This window comes from Augochlora pura, chromosome 9, assembly GCF_028453695.1.
Source record: "Augochlora pura isolate Apur16 chromosome 9, APUR_v2.2.1, whole genome shotgun sequence".
Lineage (NCBI taxonomy): Eukaryota > Metazoa > Arthropoda > Insecta > Hymenoptera > Halictidae > Augochlora > Augochlora pura.
Genome location: NC_135780.1, coordinates 6,440,835 through 6,462,485, shown reverse-complemented (window position 1 = coordinate 6,462,485; position 21,651 = coordinate 6,440,835). Strand labels below are relative to the sequence as shown.

Sequence of the window (21,651 nt, the reverse complement as noted above, 5' to 3'; positions counted from 1 at the left end):
AACTGGAGGCGAGCGGAGGGCGGAGCCGTCTTGCCGTCGCTTTTCTACTTGCCGGGGGGTGTGCGCTCCCTTTTTTTCCCCCCCCCCCCCCCCCCCCCCATGGAAACGCATGCGAGATCTGTTTTTGTGAGAATATGCGAATAGTATTTTTATTCGAAATGAAATTCTGTTACGTGGCTCCTGACCGCGCGTACGATCAAAAAACGGAATTTACGAATCCGACGTGTCGCGGCCAGTAATTTTGTCAATTGCTCTCTGCGTATACGTGCTTCGATATGTGGTGTGTAATCTCTCTTTCTCGTCTACTGAATGTTGATTCGTGTACATATTAATTTTATTCAAGGGAATTGTATATACAGAGTAATTAAGAAGCGTCGCCGGCGTCTTAAATGTGTATTAATTTTAACTGTATTAAAATACTATTGTATTATTTATAGCTAAATATATTGATGTATATTATATACATGTCGTATCGTGTAGGAGTCTTTGTTAGATCGCAAAATGGAAAACGTTATAAAAATCATTCGATGTTGGTCTTATACCAAAATACTCGTGCTTTGTTATTATTCACAAAACCTGTCCAGGCATGATACACACGATTGTATTACAAAACATTTTTATCCATTAAACAATTCTTTTTTATTGTACATAACTATACTTGTTAATGAAACTGCATGTTACATTGTACCGCCGTCTCTGCTTTTTATTCCTCTGAAACCCCTAGCCAAGAAAAATTTCTCCGTCGAGTCGTCCCTTGTAGCCTGAGGTCTAACGTTTTTAACGGTCTTATAGAATCTTAGCAAGTCTTTCTCTATTTGCTGCGATTTCCCGCCGTCCCACAACTTGCATACAAATATTCCATCTATTTTTGTAAATTTCAAAGCAAATTTCATAGCAGCATATACAAGTTTTACTATATTGTCATGATCTAGGTCTTTTATACCGGTCGAATTTGGGGCCATATCCGATAAAACTACATCAACTTTCTCATCTTTTAATAATTCAGAAAGTTTAGCTTGACTAGCAGAGTCTGTGAAATCCATTCTTTCCAATATTTTTGCACCTTTGATCGGGCAAATCGATTGTCTGTCTATTGCAAACACAGAGCCAATTGGTTCATTATCATCAGTATCTCCATCCGCGTTCGTCTTTCTGATAGCAACTTGAGTCCAACTGCCAGGCGCAGCGCCGCAATCTACTACAGTTTGTCCGGGTTTAAATATATTGAACCTCTCGTCTATTTCAAGCAGTTTGAAAGCACTTCGGCATCTATAGTTCTCTTGTCTCGCCAATTCTACATACGGGTCTTTTATCTGTCTCGTGATCCATAACTGGGAGCTGTGCTTCTTTCCCTTCAGATTTTGTGGTTTTTCACGGAGCAACGTGTTGCCAACGTGTAAATCCCTTATTATTAAAAAACTTCTGCGTAAACCCTTCATATCCAATCATAAATATAACCTAGAAAGAAATGCGTATGTAAAAATCTCCAGAGTTTTGACTCACGTGCATTTGTAAAAAGGCTGCGAATACAGCTCCTTCTTGTTTTCACAGTACTTTCGGCGTTGCGACTGGTTTTCAATAAAAACTGTTTATACAAAAACGATCGAAACAATACCGAAACACTGAACGCAGTCATAAATACTTCTGCGAATAATTGTGAGGCGCGTCTCGGTTTGTATCAGCTGATTAAAACAGTCAAGCACGCATGCGTGGAGAGGCACTATGATGGAAGCGGAACTTCGTAGTTACAAAAAGTGTCCCGTACTGCTTGCCGGCGAAAATGTGATAGAATTCCATACAATTCGATAAGTAGACGATCATTTGTGCGAATGTTACGGTCGATGAAATAATTTACGATGAACTTGTCCACGGGGAATCCTCACGGGAACGGTTTGCTCTATGCTGGTTTCAATCAGGATCAAGGTATGTGACCGAGTGTGCTACATTTGACAGTCTGGTCACGTACTGTCAAATTTATTTTCTCTATTCTAACCTCTGCGCCTAATTGTTTTGCCAGATTTTACGGTGATATTATTGTACGATATTACCAAGATCGTTTTTACATTGAAAAATGTATTCTTCTCGCGTAGCATTCACCGGGAAGTGACCGAAATTTCTATCGTTAATATCGTGCTTTACTTTCTAACCTGGTTCGTGCAAGATTTTTGTAAATACCTAATAATCAATATACACTGTAACATTTATACGAAATTATATTACAATAATCAATATCGTCTATTTATAATTTTATTCATTTTTATAATCTTACAAATTGATTATACGGTGGTACATGTTTTAATAATCTGTTAGCAATAATTTTGTACTTTTATATATATATATAGCAAATTTATTTTATATATATATATATATATATATATATATATATATATATATATATATATATATATATATAAGCAAATAAATGTGTGTTTTACTATTGTATGAATTTTATTTAAATTATCGATGATTTTATTTGTTGTACTTTAATTCTTTCTGTTACACATATTGTACAATATGACACTATTGGTCGAAGAAGTTAATAATAATTCTATAGAGCCAATTACATTGGCTTATCTCCTTAATTTATATCCTTAGTTTTTTTGCACAAGCAGATAACCATATCATTATTGCTTTGATAATTTCCCACTTGTAGGGTGTTTTGCTTGTGGCATGGAAAATGGCTTCAGAGTTTATAATTGTGATCCTTTGAAGGAAAAAGCCCGTCATTTCAGCGATGGAGGATTTGGTTATGTGGAAATGCTGTTTAGGTGTAATTATTTAGCATTAGTCGGCAGTGGAGCAAAACCGATGTACCCTACAAACAAAGGTAGACCCTTTTTGTCATTGTTACTACAAACATTTAAGTAATATCAAATTATTTATCTTGTTCGTTTTATTTTCAGTTATGATATGGGACGACCTTAAGGAGGCTCCAGCGATCACTTTAGAATTTAATGCTCCCGTGAAGGGTGTTAAACTGAGAAGAGATAGAATAGTAGTAATATTAGAAGGTGTTATTAAAGTTTATACGTTCACACAAAATCCTCAACAGCTTCACGTTTTTGAGACTAATCCAAATCCTAGGGGTCTATGTGTATTATGTCCTCATAGTAGTAATTCTTTACTTGCTTTTCCTGGTAGAAAAAATGGTCATGTACAAGGTAAAGCTTTAAATAAGATGTCTTTTATCCATACTTATGATTTCATCGTACAACGATTTCTTCTATTATAGTGGTAGATTTGGCTAATACAGAAAAGCAACCTTTAAATATAGAAGCACACGAAACACCTTTATCTTGTATAGCTTTAAATCTTCAAGGCACAAGGTTAGCCACTGCTTCAGAGAAGGGCACTTTAATAAGGATTTTTGAAACACAGAGTGGCAATATGATTAACGAATTGAGGAGAGGGGCTAATCATGCAAATATTTATTGGTAAATAAAAATGGTATTATATAAAATTGTTACTTTGCGGAAAGAAAGCTAATCTAAGCGGTGTCATTTCAGCATCAATTTTAATCACGATTCTACTTGGCTGTGCGTAGCGAGCGACCACGGAACTGTACACGTTTTTGCTGTAGAAGATCAAAAATTAAATCGTCAATCTAGTTTAGCGTCCGCGACTTTCCTGCCAAAATATTTTAGTTCAAGCTGGAGCTTTTGCAAATTTCAAGTTCCAGGTGGTCCGCAGTGTATGTGTGCATTTGGAACTGGTAACAATAGTATTATAGGTTTGTAATGCAATATAAACGGTTGCTATCAACATAATCTAAGATTTTAAAGAGTTTCTTTTTATCTTACAGTAATATGCGCAGACGGTAGTTACTATAAGTTTGTGTTCAATAACAAGGGTGAATGCACGAGAGATATTTATGCACAGTTCCTTGAATTAACAGATGATAAAATGTGATTAGAGGACACAGAGGAGGGAGACTCCTAAATGAAAAGAATTTTACATACTTGTATGTGTTGTGATCTTTTTTGTTTCATGCATTGCTTGCTAGTTGAACGAAAATTAAATTACGCTTTTCATAAAATGATTTCAGTGGTCACTGGATATGAGTAACTGTAGTTCATATAAAAAAAAAAGAAAAAAAGGAGAACGCTGTTATTTGGAAACGTACTATATACAATAGAAGACCAAATGAAAAGTACTACTATTTATTGATGATCCGTGCAATGTGTGTAAATTATAAATGGAAAATTTAATGGAAAAGAGGAACTCTATCGAATACCAAAATATGTTATTGACTTGTTATGTGGGCCTATTGCTGGAACGCCTATGTATAAAACTACAAGTTCTTTAATGTTACAGTTGAAGGGGAGGAAGTCTGATATTTGAAGCTCTATTTAACGTCTCAGTGTAACGAATACCATTGTTACATTTAACTAAGTTTATAGCTAAAGTTGATACACGACATCACAAAAAAAAAATATAATTACACGCAAGTAACGCATATACATATTTCTGTAAATTTATGATCCGCGATTCGATTATGTATTTCCTTCATATTTATTTTATACACTTTTAAATATTTTTTCTTATTGTCATTAGAAACATTATTACACGTCGCAACATTTTTCACATCTCTTATTGTAAATAAGTTTCGATCCGACATACAAATGTAAATGTTTGTTCGATTACTGCGCGCGACAGTGATTGACCAAGTGAATTACAAGACGGTGCATAACATAATGGAGTTTCGTAAACTTTATTTTTCATGCTTTTCCGTACATTTAACATACAGGATACACAAAAACAGAATTACATTGATTTATTAAGATTGAGATATTTACCACAAAATATCAAGTCTGTAGTGTCACAAAGAAGATGGGATTGAATATAAATTAAAAATTAACGAGACAAAAAACTCTGTATCTGTTTATAATAAAATATCGATTACCAGTTGCAAGCTATATATTTCATACATATATATATTGCAAATTTTTGTTGTTGTTGTGATCCAAAACGATTATATTAATTTATGAGAAATACTTGTAACTAATATGCTTTAGCAATTAATATTCAGTCTTACATAAGGAGAATGTGCCGTGGGCATACACGAAAGTTTCAACAAAAAAGCGATCGAGCCATCGTCAAGCCATCGTTGATTTCAAAACCATTTCAAAATTCAATCGCGACAACGAATTGAAAAATAGATCACGATATATGCGTCGCCGTCTTCACAATATGCTTTTCATTATACAGATTTAAGAATAATTGTAAATCTGTGCGTTGACGTCCGTAGTAGAATTTTTAGAATGTCAAGATTGAACAACGCGTATTATCAACGAGTTAAGTTATAACATCTAAGCGAGAAATAACGGTGTGTACATACGAAGCAAGCTGTTTGTACTGAAGATCGTTTCTTTTTTTTTTTTTTTGAGCTTTGTAAACGCCTTTGTCGTGTCTTATAACGTACAGTGTTTGTTCAACATGAAATTATTTCATCGTCCCTTCGTCGTTGAGCCTCCCGCGCTCATCCTTCTTTTTCGACAATCTGGCTACTTCTACAGCTTTCTCATTTTTAAGACTTTTAAACTTCGTACGGTTTGTTCGCGCGCGGCTGATTGGCTTTCGATTTTTGTACGACCGGCACCAGCGGCTTTTTCTTCACGCCGTGAAGAATGTGCGTCAATCCTATCTTTGTCTCGAGGCTCTTATAAGTACTATAAACCACGAACCACACGTAACAGCTTGTGATTATGAGAAATAGAACGATTATACCTGAAAGAAAACGATGCTCTTTGGTTATGACGAAGTGTAATTATATGAACCAACCAACCATATTTATTACGTGAACGCTTTAAAAGCTAAACGTTTGTAATATATTTTTCAATGCACAATCCAGAGTATGTATACTATGTTTCGAAAGTATTTAAGTTAAACGTTTTAATGCGTTTTATCGCAAGCTTATAATAAAATTATTTCAAAGTATGTTAAAATACCATTTTGGTTGGATCATTTCGTAAATAATTTGTGATTAGTTGCTTGCAAAATGACAATGCAATGTTAACGTAATTAATGAAGCTATCAATAATATTATTTGTCAACGTACGTTCACAGATGTCCGCTTTGCCGCCAAGAGTAGCGATAAAGGGGCAATCCTGTTCAACTAAGAACAGGGAGATTGTTAGCGCTGATATTATAGTCATCATGACCATCATCCACGGTGCCATGAAGTGACGATTGTTCTAACGGAATAAATTACTCTGTTTTATCATATAAACATTCTTGTCTACGTAAAATGTCATTACCGTTAACGCCCCGTAAAGGAGTAAAATAGTAGAAAGAAAATGTATCACTGTGATGACTAATCCGCAATACATCGAGTAGACCGTTTCTGAAACAAACGATCATTAGAATCATGGGAAAATAACGATGCATAAAAAGCTGAAACATAATCACAAAATATTATGAGCACCGGTCGCATTATGATGCGCCATGTCCATCTTTTTCGTGTTCAGGTGATTGGACGATATATCTTCGAGAGCTTCCCTCTCGAGAGCGTCTTCCGTGTCCCTTACCACCATTTCTTGAATTCCCATAGCGTGCGCCAGCGCGAGCACGAAAAATATCATGCTGAATCCAGACGAGAACTGTAAAAAAGAATGATCTCAGTTACAGAAAATATTTGCATATGTTCAAATAATTATACGATCGCTCTATTTACCAGCTGAAACACGGCTATCAATACCGTGCCTTGCTTCAAGTTAAAATAATGCAAGAAATTGTTCAACAGTCCCACTTTCATCTTGCTTCGTGTATTTAAAAAGAAGCTCTCAATGAAACGTTATTCCTGAAACATTGAAAAACGCGTTATTTATTAGGACATCTGCGACACGATCTAGGAAGTCGCATTCCGAGGATTGCAGAGGCAAAGTTGGTTTCATAAAGCAACCCTGGATGATTGCGAGTCTCATCACGGAGATAGCGCGAAAGGGTAGCACACGGAGGAGTCGCTGCAATCGTGTCACTCGAAGCAACGATAACAAACAATACCCGAAATCGCCAATCATCCAGAATGTAGGCTAGCCCTTTTTGCCCTTTGATGTTCATTAGCTGCGACAGGAAAGCGAGCAACCTGTGTCGCCACTCACCCCGCGGAAAAAAGGAGCAGCCGATATCGCTGGAATCGTTGTTTCACAGTGTTGATCAATAACTTCCACTGTTCCTCGCTAATCGAGAATGATGATCTGATGATTGTCGAGCTACGACTACTAGGTTGATAAACAGGGTGCCAAGCTCGATGTTCACGCGTTTGTTTCGTTCCGCGGACCCTGTCAGTCTTTTTACGCGCAAAACGCGAGTTTACTTGGTTCACGGGGGTAGGAAGGTAACCCCTAACACTAGATTACACGACATGCGCACCACGGCTATCCATTGTCGCATCCTTCAAGGTGTATCCGTTCCCAATTGACCATTGATTGTTACTGACAAAACATTGGAGGTTGATGCATCGCGCGCGTGTCACACGCTGTTTATACTATTCGACCGGCGATAATCTGATTAGAACAGCGAAAAAGTATCAACCCTTTTCACTATAATGACTGCAATCTTTTATAATTTATCATTCTCTAGATCCTTATCGAAGACAACAATAGAGCGGCGATGATAAAGAAAATGACGAAGATGCATTTCAAAATAGAGGAAAATGCGAATTGCAAATAATTAAATTATATCGCGCATTTCGCGCAAGTTTAATAAAATATGTTTCGATGTAAAATTAGCTAAGAATATTTTAGAAGTGCCTAGAGAAATAACAACGTACGAAATAATGGACTTTAAATACTATTAAGTCTACTGATATTATCATCGTCGAACTTTGAATTCGAAGTTAGTTCGATTAAGTCGCAGTGTCTCGAAAGTAGTCATGGGAACGCGGTAAGTTTCGATGTTTGTTTGCGTCGCGGTGGGTAACAAACATTTAAACTCGCCACGAATTGTGACTCGCGACAGTCCGATCGCAGCTGTTGAGAGATGCTGTCACGTTGACGTTTTCGAGTTGGATTTTTACACAAGGTTATAAAAATGGATCGAAAGTACCAGAGGGTTGAAATGGGGGTGGGAGCTTTTCATCATCCGCCGAAAGCGAAATACAGCGACGAAACAAGAAATCTGGTGAAACGTGAGCTTTTATTAAATTTTCTTTAGTTTAATGTCGTCGCAACAATCGTGAAATTTGAATTTCGTTTACAATACCTTTTTTCTTAGTTTTGATGGAAGAGTCCAAAGTGAGCATGATGCAAAGGAAATTCATTCAGGATGCTGTCGACAAAGGTGAACCTCTGCCACTTTCCACTGAAAGATGGAACAAAAAAGCAAATAAGCCCAACACTCAATATCAGGTATGATTTTTAAATTGTTTTAAGAACTGTTTTTAAACCATAATCAGTAGTTTTATTATTATTAGGTTCTAATGCCTACCATTTGGAAAAAACGGACTCACGACATGATTGTTAAAAGTGGGGCGTACGAGAGAGAACAATACAGACGAACAACTCCCCTGCGTAAGAATATTTTCAACTATTATAATTTTAATAATTAAAGCACAATTACTTTCAGATTATATAAGTTATAAGCACTACATAATTAAATTTCAGTTTTACAAAGCATTAAATAAAGAATACGTCATATTGCTTTACAACAATTTTATAAAAGAATTCAGAAGTATTTTAGGCCGCTTTAATATTAATTTTCCGCTTACCTTTTTATTCTTCCAACAACAGCGAACAAAGAAAAGCAAAAGCGTCACTTGGCGTGCATGATGGCCTACGGAAAAGACATACCGGAAACTCCCCGCGACTCATCGTTTCTTCGACGAATAAAACAAGAATTGCGAGAGAACAAGAATCATCCCGAGAATACTGATGCAATTGACATCTGTAAGTAATCGAAAGGTTTGTCCATTATTTTATTTTCACGTTAAACACCACGTACTTTTCTTTTGTTTAGTGGTAAAAGGTATACAAGAGAGAATGGAATTTTTAAGCGAAATGGAATGTCTTGGACTAGAGAAGAAATATCGGCCGATTATACATCAAGAGATCGCTCAAAAATTACGATTGATCGAATCTGTGGACAAACAGAAATCGAAAGAAATTCGGAAAGAGATTAGATTGCTTGAAAAACCACTGCCAAAACCACTCCCGTTGGGCGAGTTAGACGCGGATTAATATTTTTCTGGAATATTTTGTACGAAACAAATATTAGATAGAATAAAGTGGATACGTGAAAATTTGTGTATGGTGGAAACAAATATTATGTCAGGTTATGTCTATAATTACATGGTTCTCTTTTCGATTATTCATAAAGCGTAATTTATGGTAATGAAATAAAAACGCGTTACACATGAAATATTGAAATTCCATGAGAATATTTTAGCAACACAGAATTGTTCCAGATAGTTTCACATTACACCTATATCACATACAAAATTTATTTATTATTACAGATACGGGGAATAAATTATTCAATACAAATGCTTTCAAAAATATAAAAACAGCGCCATTACACGAAGCGGCGAAATGCTGAAACTTGTAGACAAAATTACCAACAGTTAATTTTGGCTAACAGTTTACGCGTTTTGCCACTACGTGTAACGGCGCTATTTTCATATTTTAAATTATCTACTATTTGTTATTTTGTCTATATGTTATATTATCATATATAGTTTCCGTCACTAATTTAAGGATATCACGACAGCAGATAGTTAAACGAACCGTGTAAGTTGAAATCTTATTTCCTTAGAAATCGTCAGACGGCTGTATCGATTCCAGATTCATTCATAAACGAAACCACAGAGATCCAAATTTCCCGCGTTCGGAATAGTATCGCGTACGCGTAAGTGGGACGTATATTAATGCGCATGCGCGGCGGGAGAAATAAGAACGCTCGGCTGGAGAAATCGTGTATTTAGTTGTCAGTGGTCCGGCGCACGGCGATGGCGTATGTTGTTGGTGATTTCGCGATCGTGTACCTCGACGCAAGACAACATCGTCTATTCGAGAAACGTAACGCGCGCGTGTGTTGTTAATCATCTGTATAAGAACGCGTCTCGACAAACAGGAACTGTTGTTTCGACGAGCGAATCAGGTTCAACGATCTAGCCGGGGATCCCGGATGATCTACAAGTGATCCAATATGGCGTCGACCGATCTGTCGTTCGGTAAATGATGAACCCGTGTACCGTACGCACCTTTGACAAGGTCCCCTCGAGGTCGTCCGGTTTTTAAAAGCAGCCCGTGTGCCACCTTTCAACGCGACCGACCACGCTCCCATACGCTCGCTATGCTTTTTTTCGTATTCTTTCCTCGAATCTCGCAGATTTTCGATGATCGAGCAAAACATGATCGGCGATCGAAAATCATCGCGTTTCCACTTGTCGATCGTTTCGTAGGTTATTCTGACAATTTACCTTTAGCAGTTTTGTCAGATTCGACTATTCTCCGTTCTCATTTTTGCTTTTATTTTTACACGATCGTTAGTGCTTATATAGTTGCAATATTGCATCGATATTACTTTTCTCTTTTTTATTAATTACGTGCACGGTATAAAAGTTATTCCAATTTATCTACACTGTACACTATAAATACGTTTTTATATTATTTTTATGACTTTATATTGCATTACACCACATTACAAATCATATAAAGGTTATGGCAGATCGAAATATCCATTAATACCACCATTAAACAATGTACACACTCAAGTGTGAAAAGATTAATAGAAAGTTATATTAAATAAAGATAGTATACAGTGTAGTTACAAAATTAAATCACTACAAAATTTTCGACTCTCCGATTGCATCTATAATCCCTGCTGTCTCATAGCAGGAACGTCACAGACGATTGAGCAACATAGTAGTATTTCAAATTTCCATCACGCGCGTTTCATTTGCATCAAAATGTGCAGGCACCGAATCAATTCGTCACGGTGTACTGTGTTAAATTGCACGATAAAAACAAAAAGAGAAAAGGCGCGAACGACTTTGAAGCGTTCGAAAAGGCATCAAATCGGTGTCGAGTCAAACAAAACATCGTAAATCACGATCGGCAAACGGGAATCGCCGCGTCAACGAAAGATAACGTTTCTACTCCTCTTCTCCTCTTTCACTTTTTCTTGTTCTTTCTCTTAATGCTCTCTCTTTCTCTCTCTCTTCTCGACGCATAAATCGACGACGATGTTTTCCGCGGGGTCTCCTCCATTCATTTCGCAATGTTGTAAAGTGGTATCCCGCAATTTACCGCGAAGTGATGTCCTTTTTATTTTGCTTTCCGCCGATATCCAGGCTGTATACCGGCGTTCTACAGAGAAGTCTACGAGAAGATCTGCTCTCCCACAAGTGGAAATGTGGAACGAGAGGTGTTTAAATCCCTGCTTGTCAAGTCCCAGCTGAGCAGCTCCGTTCTCAGCCAGGTATGTGCCGTCTTCTTCGTTTCCTCTTCTTCTCTCTTTTTTACCTTCGTCCATGGCTATCCGCGTGTTCACGTGGTGGCACGGCGTTCACGCGAGACTGAGGAAGAAGCCACGACGGTTGCACGAAATCGGTCCCGAGTGTCAAGATCAGAGACATTAAGTAATTATTAGGTACGGGAAAATCGTGAGCGCGAATTAGTAATTCATAGACGAGCGTACTACCTCTAGATTTTCAGTTTAATCGATTCAGAAAACGTAAATTCATATGCGCATATTTTACCGTGATAGATTAGATAAAATATCTAAACTACAATAGTGACGATACGATAAATAGAACGCAAATAAATATAGAGAGCGAAAATGGTATCCCATTGCCTCGTTATTGTGTTATAATATTAGTGCAAGCTTCTTAGCGATTTCGATCGAGTCTGAATATTTCTCGAATGCGCATGGCATTGAATGCGAGTTGGCTAATGCGTCTGTCCATTATTTACTGTGTTTCTACTTATTGTGTAATGACGGTCGTTTGCACATGGATCAGATAAATTCTTCATGTCGTTATTTCTCGAACAGGAAGCTCTCAGTAGATTATACAATATACCCTTTCTTCGTTTTGATTTTTTTACTTATCAAGAAACACAATCCTGAGATCTTAGAGATGTTATTTAACAATATGACGACGAATACTTGGTATAACAGATTATATTTTGGTACGAATTAGATCAACGATATACAATAGAAAATAATTTAAATTGAAATGAAATAGTACATTTTATTATTACTTATTGCACAACTGATTGTATCGATATTATTGAACGCAAATGCGGCGGTGAAGTGGAATAATCAAAGTTCATAAAAGATAACATATTTTCTTCCATCGCCGACAGCTTGCGATTGCTTAAACAACCTTGAATAATTATGCGTAACAGACCGAACAATCTGGCATCGGTTAGAAAGGACTTTTTGCGATTGAAATTTTAGCAGCAGCGGTAATAACCAATAACAAGGACTGCAATATATTAACAGCAACGTTAGTTCATTTTTTTCTCAGACAAATTAATGAAGTTAAAATCCAAGACAGAATTGAAAAATGTGGTGGATATATCTAAACAAGGGAACATTTAATTTCTTTTATAAAATTGATAATAAAATATATTTTTATAAAATATATCCCACCTAGCCCCAAAGAGAGTTAAACGCGTAACGAAACTAGAAGGATGTTAATCGAAACGCTTTCGTGCAACTATGCGCCAAAGAATCACACGTCATAATTTCTATCGAACTTTGCACCGTACCGCGGAACTTCTCTTCAACCATAATTGAACAAATTCTGTCACGCAACACAATTATCGACATGGAAATATATCCATAGCGGCCCACAGACTCCGGACATCTCTGACAACCTCTGAATCAGACGAATGAAGACAGATTCCGTTCTTCACCGAATCGGTGGGCGCGAATCTCACGAATTTCGTCGCCGGCCTTGTTAGCACGAATCTCGACCCGTGTCTAAGAGGATCATTTACGTGTTGCGTAATTCGTCGTCTCGCAAGTAATTTCGTGCCACCACCCCTCCGTATCCTTTTTTCGATGATTCGATAGCAGGGCACGACCATTCGGGGGAACGAACTGTTTTATCGGTTTACACGACGCGCAGCATTCGGGATCATCTTATTCGTAGGGGATCCGCGATGACTGGCGATAAAGCGGGGCGACCCACGTAACATTATTTTGATTGTATCATTAGTCAATGAACGAGACGCGACGCGTTCAATCTCTGGCCGCGACGGTTTCGTGCCGTGTCGTGCCGCTTTACGTTGCTTCCAATTTCTTTTATGGATCGGCTGCGTTTCGTTTCGCTGCCACCTTTTTGTCGAACGGATCTTATGGACGATTTTGTCGCGCGGCGGCGTCACGATTGAAACGTGCACGCGGTAAACCCTACGTACCGTTAGATTTTAGGGTGTCGAATTTTTCAGCTTCGCAACAATTATTGTACAAGCTTTCTACCTACTCCATCCGAGATTATTTTAGTTACAGTGGCTTTCGTGTGCATTAACGAATATCCAAGTTATTAATCAAATATGAGAAGCCGGTAAATTGTTATAGTCTCTGGTTCGCAGTCTTCTATAATACATATGTATTTATGGAGAGGCGTCCATGCGGACTATCGTCAGCGGGCGTGTAAACGATAAAACAACGATACTACACGGCATAAACAGGATAGCGAATTCTTTGCGAAGGAGAACTTCATTTCGAAGAGAATGACTTAACGATACAAACAATGCTCATCTAATAATCAATCTTAAATCATTCTAACGGTAACTGCTGCACCTTCAAGGTGCATTCATTCATTGTGTACAAATTAATTTTCCTAGCCTAATTACATATGTATATATAAATTACATTACAACGGCAAATCTTTGTATAAATTAATTGTACACAATGTTGCTTAAAAATCGAAAGAATTTAAGAGCGGTTGCCGAATCTTTAATCGAGCAAACACAAAATTACTCGCGTCCTACTTAAAGTTTGTTTAACATATCCCGTACTTCGAAAACCGGTTACTGTCCCGTGTTTGACGAGCAAATGGAATCTAAATCCGATCGTTGAAACACCGAATGCTTTCACCATTTTCGGATTTCGAACGAGCGTCGTCGAACCATGTATTAGGAATTTTCGTTAATTAGCAGATTTCTTCGAAAGAAATTCAATTGCACTGAAACTTATTTAGAAATTCTCTCCAATTGTCCCTCAACAAAAATGGCAGATTATGTCAGGTTGAAGAACGATCGAATCAAACTGTATGCATATTGATTGTGACGAAAAATGTTACAACCGACGAACCAACAATAACCCGCTTGATGTACGATATTTTTGATGGATTGGTTTAATAAATAAATATTTCAATAGTTTGTTAAAACAAGACCTGAACGATAAATATAATGTTACATTTTCTATGTGGAACAAGCGATTGTCGCGTCGAGCAAATGGGACTTGCCCGAATCGAACAGATTTTGCGAGGAGCAGAGCGTAACACGGTCAGAAATGATAACGTTTATCTGAATCTCGCTTCGTTCCTGCTTTTTCTTTAGGATGTAGCGCCTAATCGGAGATGAGAACGCTTCCGGGTGTGTTTATTCGTCGTGAGTCGCGCGCGTCACCGACCGTAAAAAATTCCGAAACGGTTTTCCTCGCCGGGAACCGCTATGCAAGAAATTTATTCACGTGGCAACTGTTTCGGCACGTATGCCGAATACCGTTGCGCCGCGCGTAGGTCAATTCATTATCGTTACCGCGGTAGTAGGATCCTCTTTCTCTCTTTCTCTCTCTCTCTCCCTCTCTCTGCGAAGGTAATCGAACCGGCGACGATTTCGGGGCTAACTATGCATTGCACAACAGTGCACACCTTTAATCGAAAAGAATTTCTCATTTACAATAACACTAACATATCCGAATATTAAAATTTATTCTTCTGTGTTGCCTTATACAAGTTACAGTACTAAATTTATTTAGGCTTTTGCTAATTTTTTATATTAATATATATTATTATACAATATATATATATAATGAATGGTTAGTGTTCTGCAATTTCGTTAATTGTAAAACAAGAGTTATCGAATTAGTCACTTGACCGGCGATGATACAGTTACCGTGAACGAACAGAATCCAATTTTTATCTATTGTATTACACGATGTAACAAGTCCGTGCGGCTTGGCGTATTACAATAAAACCGCAAACCGCGGAAACGTATTTAGTTAATTGATATCTATCATTTGTAATAACGAATATCGATGCTTATAAGTCAGTCTGTTGGTGTGCTATGAGAACTTTCATTTTAAAAAGGAAATTAGACGCATTACGTAGCGTTTAGGAAAAATGGTTGCGGAAATTTAAACAATGGTTACGAGACACTGTTGGTGGACGGTACCATGCGTCGCTCGACACGGTCGCAACGCGCACGTGAGATAAAACAACTCCGCGGATAGATACTGTCCCTCGATCCCTCCGCCGCAATAATTTTGTTTAATGATGTTCCAGTTGTTTCGCGGCTTTACACGAGACGTATACATGTATACATATACATATACACGCGAGCGAGATCTCTCTTCCTGCTTATCGACGCTTGCACGCGCGAGTTTTTTTATTTCAGATATTCTAATTAGAAAAGTTTTATCTTAGCAATATATAGCAGAAAACAAGAAAATACGAAATTTCGTAGTTTCATTTTTAGTGCAATTGACTCGTATTTGCGGATAGACAAACAATAGGTAGGGAATTTCAATCCTTTCTACTTCCATGAAATTATTCCAAATTACATATCGTGAGAAAGGAATGGCACCACAATTATTTCTGTGAAAGTGTATTAACATTAGCGCGAGCAGAAGAAAGTAACAACAATGGATTTAAATAGAAAGCGAACCCTTTCGTGCAATGAGCATGTGCCGAATTCGTTATGATGAATTAATGTATTTTTATTGAAAAAAGTTATTGTATATATAATTGTAATTTATATAATTATAATGGAAAAAAGTTGCGCTATCTATACGAAATAAATTCCGTCAAGCAATAAAAGCAATGGTAAATTGTTACAATTAATATTTTACGCGAGCATCGCTGGAAAATGTTTTGATAATTCATTGGTTAGTGAAAAGAGTCGTGTCCATGATAGACGCAGCCACAGCTTTCACAACGATTGTTCGCAAAGCGGTGTTCGCACGTACCACAAACGGGGAACCTATTTTTATTGCAGGCTCCTCGCGGTGAACTTGATCGACGATTAAGGTTTAATGGCACTCTCGTGAAACCAATGGGAAAAGCAGGGACCAAAGCGGTTTCGAGTCTAACGAGACCGTGCGCACAAGATACTACAATGCAGACTTTTACGCGGTCCATAGTTCACGACAGTCCCCGTTTCCCTATTCTTTCCTTTTGGGATTTCCAACGCGAGGCGTCTCTTCTCTCCTTTTTACCTATTTCGCTTTCTCTTCTAATTTTCCCGAATACCTGTAGCTTTTTTTATACGGTTGAACAAGTCCTCGGTAATTACTAGGTTTACTTTTGTTTGGGTATCGTAAATTTAAATTAAAAAAAAACAATTTTAGGATATCGTTGTTCAGGAACAAGCCTGTCAGTTTCAATCCTATTACAATCGTAAATGCAACGTAACGCGTGGTCTTCGCTAGCTCTGGCAGATCGGTGAAAGACAGAGAGAGAGAGGCAATGGGAATGGTAGAAGGAGAAGTGGAATGACGGAGCAACATATATAAAAATTCGTGGAATGCAGTTACTTTCATTTATGGCCTAATCCTTAGGAATCGTCCACAGTGTTGGTTCAGGTTTGCAGCGTTAGACGAGAGTATGCTTTATGGTTTCTGACGTGGCTATCCATTTTATAGATTTACATTTGTGCAGACCGCTTAAAAGCTTACACCTCTTCCGACTTCCACGCCTGGGAGTTCGTACGTCATTGTCGTGCAGTGTTTTGCTCGCGAGTAACAGGTGTACGAAACGTAGAATAAAAAGGTTTCGCGGTTTACATTTCGCGTATTAATGTAAAATGAAAATTTAACGTAAAATTTCTCTGTTTGTTTAGATATGGGAACTGGTGGACAGCAAAACGGGCTACCTGGCCAGGAGCGGACTGTACAAAGGCCTTGCTCTAGTTGCGTTTGCTCAGCAAGGGAAACAACCGAGCGACAAACTCTTCGAGAACTCCGAGTCTCAAGGTAACCGAATCTTCTGTCTTTCAACTATTTATAATTTAGTAAAATAAATAATGGTCAGACTTCTATATTCATATTTTAATAATAATTGAACACCCTCTACACTATAATATCTGACTGGAGAAATCAGGTTTGCGATGAAAATGATCGAAGCAGCGGATACTTTCCTTATCGGTGAAAGACACAAGCTTATCACGGTTGGGGGAGATTTGCCGGAAACGTGACCGTTCTTCCAGCAATTTCTCTTAACAGGATTGCATGTATCTGTACTTCGGAAATTGATTGAACTGAAAGCAGCATTTCCGTTCGACTTTCGACTACTAGGATATTGAGATTACTTCAACTAGCCTACTTTAAGGAAATACGTACGCGAATGTGAGCATCATGATCATATTTACAGTGGTCGTCTGCTTGTAATTTCATTCGAATAATTTTCTAAAAACTTATATATTCCCGAAAGCTATACTATTTCTTTCAATGTATAGTTCCCACGTAATAAAAAGGCACCTTTATGTTTACATATGTATTCCCTTTTTTACTGGCTGCCCCACTGCCGAGGCTAGTAAGAGAAAAAATGTAAATACAGAGGTGCGAAGACGTTTTGGTTGTAATAGAAAACGTTTTGTAATAGAAAACTCGATATGCAGAATTCTGAATAGTAATTTCACGCGAAATTACCGTCGATACCTTGGCGTCACGTTTATACGGGTTAACGTGGCGGAAAACGCAACTGTGAGAAAAGTGACTGGGAATGAGTTTCAACTCCGCTTTTATCGTGGACACACGTAGCAAAGTACCGTAGGTCAGGAAAGTCTCTTCTCCGGTATCGAGGTTGCGGCTACGACAACCATTATCATTCCCATAGTAGAACAACAATGCCACGAAGCAAAACACTCTGGCCTACATTCCCATGCAACAACGCTGTCAACCGAAATGTTCGCCGCCTGCCAAAAGCGGTTCAGGACACGGTTTAGTGTAAATTGTAATTCTTCGTTCAGTTTAGCTAAATTGTGGACCAATTTCTCCTTTTCACAATGTACTATTTATTTTCACGCGAAAGCTGTTTAAAAATATTTAAGATTCATTTAACATTTATTCTTGAAAATCATCAATTCGTGGAAAACTTAATAAACAATGTTTTAATTGTAGCAAACGAATTATTTAGCTTTTTACATTTGTGTTTCTTTTATCGTCGTCGCAGAACTACCTATTCCAGTCCTCGGTGACCTTTCGGAGGTAACGCTTCTGGCTCAAAGATTGCACAAAGGCAACAATCCGGCGAAATTGAATCTTACGTACACGGATATTTGTAACTTGGACACGATCGAAGTGAATTTGGTGCCTGAGAAGAAAGGAATTTTTTTAAAACACGTGGAGTATCAAGTTACGAGCAAGGTAGTTCTTTTACATTATATATTAATGCGCAAATCGAAATGATATGATAATCGCGTTTTTTATCCATATCTACATATAACATATCTATAAGAATTAGAATAGAAAATGTAGAGTGGGAAACATATTCAGTGGTGAAAGGATTAAAGCGTGGACGTCGATTGCGGGGTAACACGTTGAAATTAGTTTTAATTTTCAGAGATTTAATTCCGTCGTTTATAGACGTTACAACGATTTCGTGTCGTTGCACGAGCTTCTCCTGGCGAGGTTTCCGTACAGGCTGATACCAAAGTTGCCGCCAAAAAAGATCGTCGGAGGTAATAATCCTTTATTCAACATTCTATGTCATCCTTGAAGATACAAGACATTCGAAATGTGTCTCTTGCACTGTAACATTTGTCGTCAGACAAGATGACCCTATTCAAGTCGTAATAACCTATTTGTCGCAGCGGATTCTCAATTCCTGGAAGAAAGAAGACGATCGCTGTTGAGATTCCTCACGGTAATCGCCCGTCACCCGGTAGTGAGCAACGACCACATCGTGCAATTTTTCTTCACCTATACCGGCGAGGAGACCCAGCACAAGATCCGCGAGGTGTTCAGGAGAGTTCCGGACGAGTTCGCCACTTCAGAGCTGTCCTCGAAAGCGAAGGAACTGGTGCCGCCGGAGACGTTGACCGAATTCGCGAACAGCCGCGATCAGATCCGAGTGATACTCTTGGGGATCTCGCGGTTAAAAAATATCGCCGATTGTTTGGCGATCAGGTCGCATAGCTACGCCGTGGACATGGCCGAGCTGGGCACCCAGCTGAGCAACTTAGCCTCGGAACCCCATGGGACTACGTCCTGGGCCACTGGCGGGTCCACCATTTGGCAAGAGATGAAGAAAGGCTTCCACATAATTTCGAAGTAAATGAAATTATAAGAGTTAAATTATTTTCGACCTATTAACATCGTTAAAAGAAGAGATACGTGTTCATCTGACTTAAATTTGCATCCATTATTTTGTAAAAAAAATCAACATTCAGGTTGTAACCAGTGCAGCCAGGAAAATTAACTACGCATGGCGACTCATGCGCAGGAAGTCCCGCACAGCGGCGTGGACCGTCTACCGGGTGAACATTGTAATTTTAAATTACGATGACGCAAAGCTCGTGCGATCACAGTTTAGGATCGTAATGTTCGCCCGGTAGACGTTCCACGCTACCGTGCAGAACTCCTTGGTCATAACTATACGGTGCATCTTAACGCATAAATACCATAAAGCTAAATGTTAAATACATTGATATCAAACACTGGTACAAGCCACTTTTGCTAATGTTTCGATGGTTTGTTGGAGCGAGTAATGTTTGCCGAGGGTTCCAATTATCGAGAAAATTGTGATTGCAGGGAATTTAATTTGCTCTCGACGAGAGCCCTTCAGCAAGCAGTCCGTGAAGAGACGATGGTCTGCGAGAGGCTGAATCTACTTCTTGATATACTCGTGGCGCACAGAATACTTTGCGAGAGGCACGAGCGAGGAGTCAGCGCCGATCATCAGCGTGCATTGTCTACCATGCTGTCGTTAAAAAAGCGACAAATGCAAGGAGTCATCCGCGGCACCGATGTAAGTATCAATGCGAACCTGTTGAGCGACAGGCGATGATCTACGGCCTGAGAAACAGGTATATATTTAACCGGTGACTTAACTTGCCTCTCAATCTTGCCGTGTACCAGTCATTACGTGATTACCGTGAAACCGCCCAAGGTCTCTTAATTTAACGAGAGAGAGACAATATGTGATAACATATCATCTCGTTCCTTATTATCTTACATAATACAATAAAATTCGCGACGTCCTTTTCACGGTGTGTCCCGCTAACATAGTTTTAGCCAGCGACTTCCGCCTTTGTCCTTCCGATAAGATTCTCTTGTTGTTTATAGACCGACACTGTCGAATACTTGGAAAACAAGATGGTCGCCCAGGAATCGGTTATCGCGAACGTTGAACTGCGGAATTGTTTTTCGTTGCACTGTTTGCACATGGAGACGCAACTCGTTCATGCACATTTAGAGATACTAGCCACGGTCTTACAGAGTCTTGTGAACGTTCAAATACGGGGCCATTCCGAGGTAAGATTATTTCGTTTGTTTGACAATCCATTTCAGGAAATATCGGCCGTTAATTTAGTCGTTGTAACGTTTCATGCCGTCGAAAACTGAGGAAACGGTAAGTTCCTAATTTTTATAGGATCTAGAACATTAAAAGGATTTTTATGGTAACTCTTTTTTTATCATACTGATGGCTATGACGAAAGAATACTTCCCAGCTTTTTATTATAATTTTACCCAGCTTTATGATTTTCCGTGTCAGTACCCAAGTAATTGTTGTGTTGTAGCTCGCCGAGGTATGGAAATTAATAGAGCCAACGATCATGAAGTGTTTACCGGAGAAGTCGACGAGCGGTTCGAATGGAATCTCATAGGGCAGTGAAAGTTTCTTCTGTGGCGAACAGTTCGTGTTTTCTGTTCAGGATCGTGACGATCGGTGCGCAAGTTGTAAGGGTACTGACGAAACCGAGACTCGAGGAATATTTTTTACGTATAGCTGTAAGATATATGGATATTGAGTTCATAAAACATTAAAGCTATCTAATCGAGATACTGACACGCGTTACGCGTAACGTTAAGAAATGAAAATCATTTGTTACAAATCGAGTGCAATATAAATCACTGTATGCGAGACAGACGAAATTCAAAGATTCATCGAAACATTCCTTGTTATGTACTTAATATATTTTATGATCTGATTAGACGATCGCATGCTATTATGTATATATTAAGTCACGTTTTTCCCCTGTAAAAGCAGTAGGACAAGTAGATGTGTATAAAATAACGAAACAATTGTATATAATTTGGTTATTGAGATACTATGTTTTTATATGAGTTAGAAGTCTGACAAGTGTTATCATTATTCTCCTGTACCACGTTGATCGTGGACGTGAAGAATATTTTACACACATTTATAATACGATACTCTTCTTTGTATAACAACAATAAAATATATTGTTATTATATAATCGCATTAATTTATTTTTATCTAGTATTACGTGTAGCACTTAAGAATTGTTACAC

At 38.2% G+C, this 21,651-nt stretch overlaps 5 protein-coding genes and 1 long non-coding RNA gene across 7 annotated transcripts; 3 read left to right on the top strand and 3 right to left on the bottom strand.

Moving 5' to 3' along the window:
- Positions 1-135: 135 nt before the first annotated feature.
- Positions 136-1,665, bottom strand: Mrm2 (Mitochondrial rRNA methyltransferase 2). Of its 2 annotated transcripts, none has more exons than XM_078190348.1 (2): positions 1,555-1,665; positions 136-1,458 (listed from the first exon to the last, which is right to left on the bottom strand). In XM_078190348.1, exon 2 carries the CDS (start codon positions 1,437-1,439, stop codon positions 678-680), a length of 762 nt encoding a protein of 253 aa, XP_078046474.1. In that variant the 5' UTR covers positions 1,440-1,458; positions 1,555-1,665; the 3' UTR covers positions 136-677. The 2 variants fall into 2 exon arrangements, with proteins under 2 accessions (XP_078046474.1, XP_078046476.1); XM_078190350.1 differs by having other exon boundaries at positions 136-862; positions 944-1,659.
- A 55-nt stretch (positions 1,666-1,720) lies between these two features.
- LOC144474936 (WD repeat domain phosphoinositide-interacting protein 3) lies at positions 1,721-4,789 on the top strand. Its single transcript, XM_078190347.1, has 7 exons — positions 1,721-1,923; positions 2,654-2,827; positions 2,904-3,161; positions 3,233-3,434; positions 3,507-3,730; positions 3,803-3,961; positions 4,046-4,789. The coding sequence occupies exons 1-6, from the start codon at positions 1,857-1,859 to the stop codon at positions 3,907-3,909; spliced, it is 1,032 nt and encodes a 343-aa protein (XP_078046473.1). The 5' UTR covers positions 1,721-1,856; the 3' UTR covers positions 3,910-3,961; positions 4,046-4,789.
- On the bottom strand, positions 4,696-7,412 carry LOC144474938 (uncharacterized). The gene is made up of 6 exons (XM_078190351.1): positions 7,101-7,412; positions 6,674-6,799; positions 6,425-6,599; positions 6,258-6,343; positions 6,059-6,194; positions 4,696-5,727 (listed from the first exon to the last, which is right to left on the bottom strand). Exons 2-6 carry the CDS (start codon positions 6,752-6,754, stop codon positions 5,537-5,539), a joined length of 669 nt encoding a protein of 222 aa, XP_078046477.1. The 5' UTR covers positions 6,755-6,799; positions 7,101-7,412; the 3' UTR covers positions 4,696-5,536.
- Positions 7,413-7,964: 552 nt separating this feature from the next.
- Positions 7,965-9,203, top strand: LOC144474943 (UPF0193 protein EVG1). The gene is made up of 5 exons (XM_078190360.1): positions 7,965-8,128; positions 8,215-8,348; positions 8,414-8,510; positions 8,730-8,885; positions 8,956-9,203. Exons 1-5 carry the CDS (start codon positions 8,032-8,034, stop codon positions 9,174-9,176), a joined length of 705 nt encoding a protein of 234 aa, XP_078046486.1. The 5' UTR covers positions 7,965-8,031; the 3' UTR covers positions 9,177-9,203.
- LOC144474945 (uncharacterized) lies at positions 8,140-9,389 on the bottom strand. Its single transcript, XR_013494800.1, has 3 exons — positions 9,288-9,389; positions 8,708-8,883; positions 8,140-8,301 (listed from the first exon to the last, which is right to left on the bottom strand). It is a non-coding gene; the product is annotated as an uncharacterized LOC144474945 (long non-coding RNA).
- Positions 9,390-9,910: 521 nt separating this feature from the next.
- LOC144474941 (sorting nexin-8) lies at positions 9,911-21,566 on the top strand. The gene is made up of 9 exons (XM_078190356.1): positions 9,911-10,168; positions 11,291-11,418; positions 17,016-17,148; positions 18,347-18,540; positions 18,737-18,854; positions 18,987-19,446; positions 19,927-20,143; positions 20,461-20,649; positions 20,916-21,566. Exons 1-9 carry the CDS (start codon positions 10,144-10,146, stop codon positions 21,000-21,002), a joined length of 1,551 nt encoding a protein of 516 aa, XP_078046482.1. The 5' UTR covers positions 9,911-10,143; the 3' UTR covers positions 21,003-21,566.
- The last annotated feature ends 85 nt before the right edge of the window (positions 21,567-21,651 follow it).

Bases quoted from the DNA above. Each gene is read 5' to 3' on its own strand.
- LOC144474941 (XM_078190356.1), top strand. From the start codon at position 10,144: ATGGCGTCGACCGATCTGTCGTTCG. The intron at 17,149-18,346 runs GTAACCGAATCT...TCGTCGTCGCAG, and splicing joins CGAGAACTCCGAGTCTCAAG to AACTACCTATTCCAGTCCTC. The intron at 20,650-20,915 runs GTAAGATTATTT...GTTGTGTTGTAG, and splicing joins AAATACGGGGCCATTCCGAG to CTCGCCGAGGTATGGAAATT.
- Mrm2 (XM_078190348.1), bottom strand. From the start codon at position 1,439: ATGAAGGGTTTACGCAGAAGTTTTTTAATAATAAGGGATTTACACGTT.
- LOC144474938 (XM_078190351.1), bottom strand. From the start codon at position 6,754: ATGAAAGTGGGACTGTTGAACAATTTCTTGCATTATTTTAACTTGAAG. The intron at 6,344-6,424 runs GTGCTCATAATA...CGTTTGTTTCAG, and splicing joins GGCGCATCATAATGCGACCG to AAACGGTCTACTCGATGTAT. The intron at 5,728-6,058 runs GTACGTTGACAA...GTTTTCTTTCAG, and splicing joins CAAAGCGGACATCTGTGAAC to GTATAATCGTTCTATTTCTC.
- LOC144474936 (XM_078190347.1), top strand. From the start codon at position 1,857: ATGAACTTGTCCACGGGGAATCCTCACGGGAACGGTTTGCTCTATGCT. The intron at 3,435-3,506 runs GTAAATAAAAAT...GTGTCATTTCAG, and splicing joins AATCATGCAAATATTTATTG to CATCAATTTTAATCACGATT. The intron at 3,731-3,802 runs GTTTGTAATGCA...TTTATCTTACAG, and splicing joins TGGTAACAATAGTATTATAG to TAATATGCGCAGACGGTAGT.
- LOC144474943 (XM_078190360.1), top strand. From the start codon at position 8,032: ATGGATCGAAAGTACCAGAGGGTTGAAATGGGGGTGGGAGCTTTTCAT. The intron at 8,349-8,413 runs GTATGATTTTTA...TATTATTATTAG, and splicing joins AGCCCAACACTCAATATCAG to GTTCTAATGCCTACCATTTG. The intron at 8,886-8,955 runs GTAAGTAATCGA...TCTTTTGTTTAG, and splicing joins TACTGATGCAATTGACATCT to TGGTAAAAGGTATACAAGAG.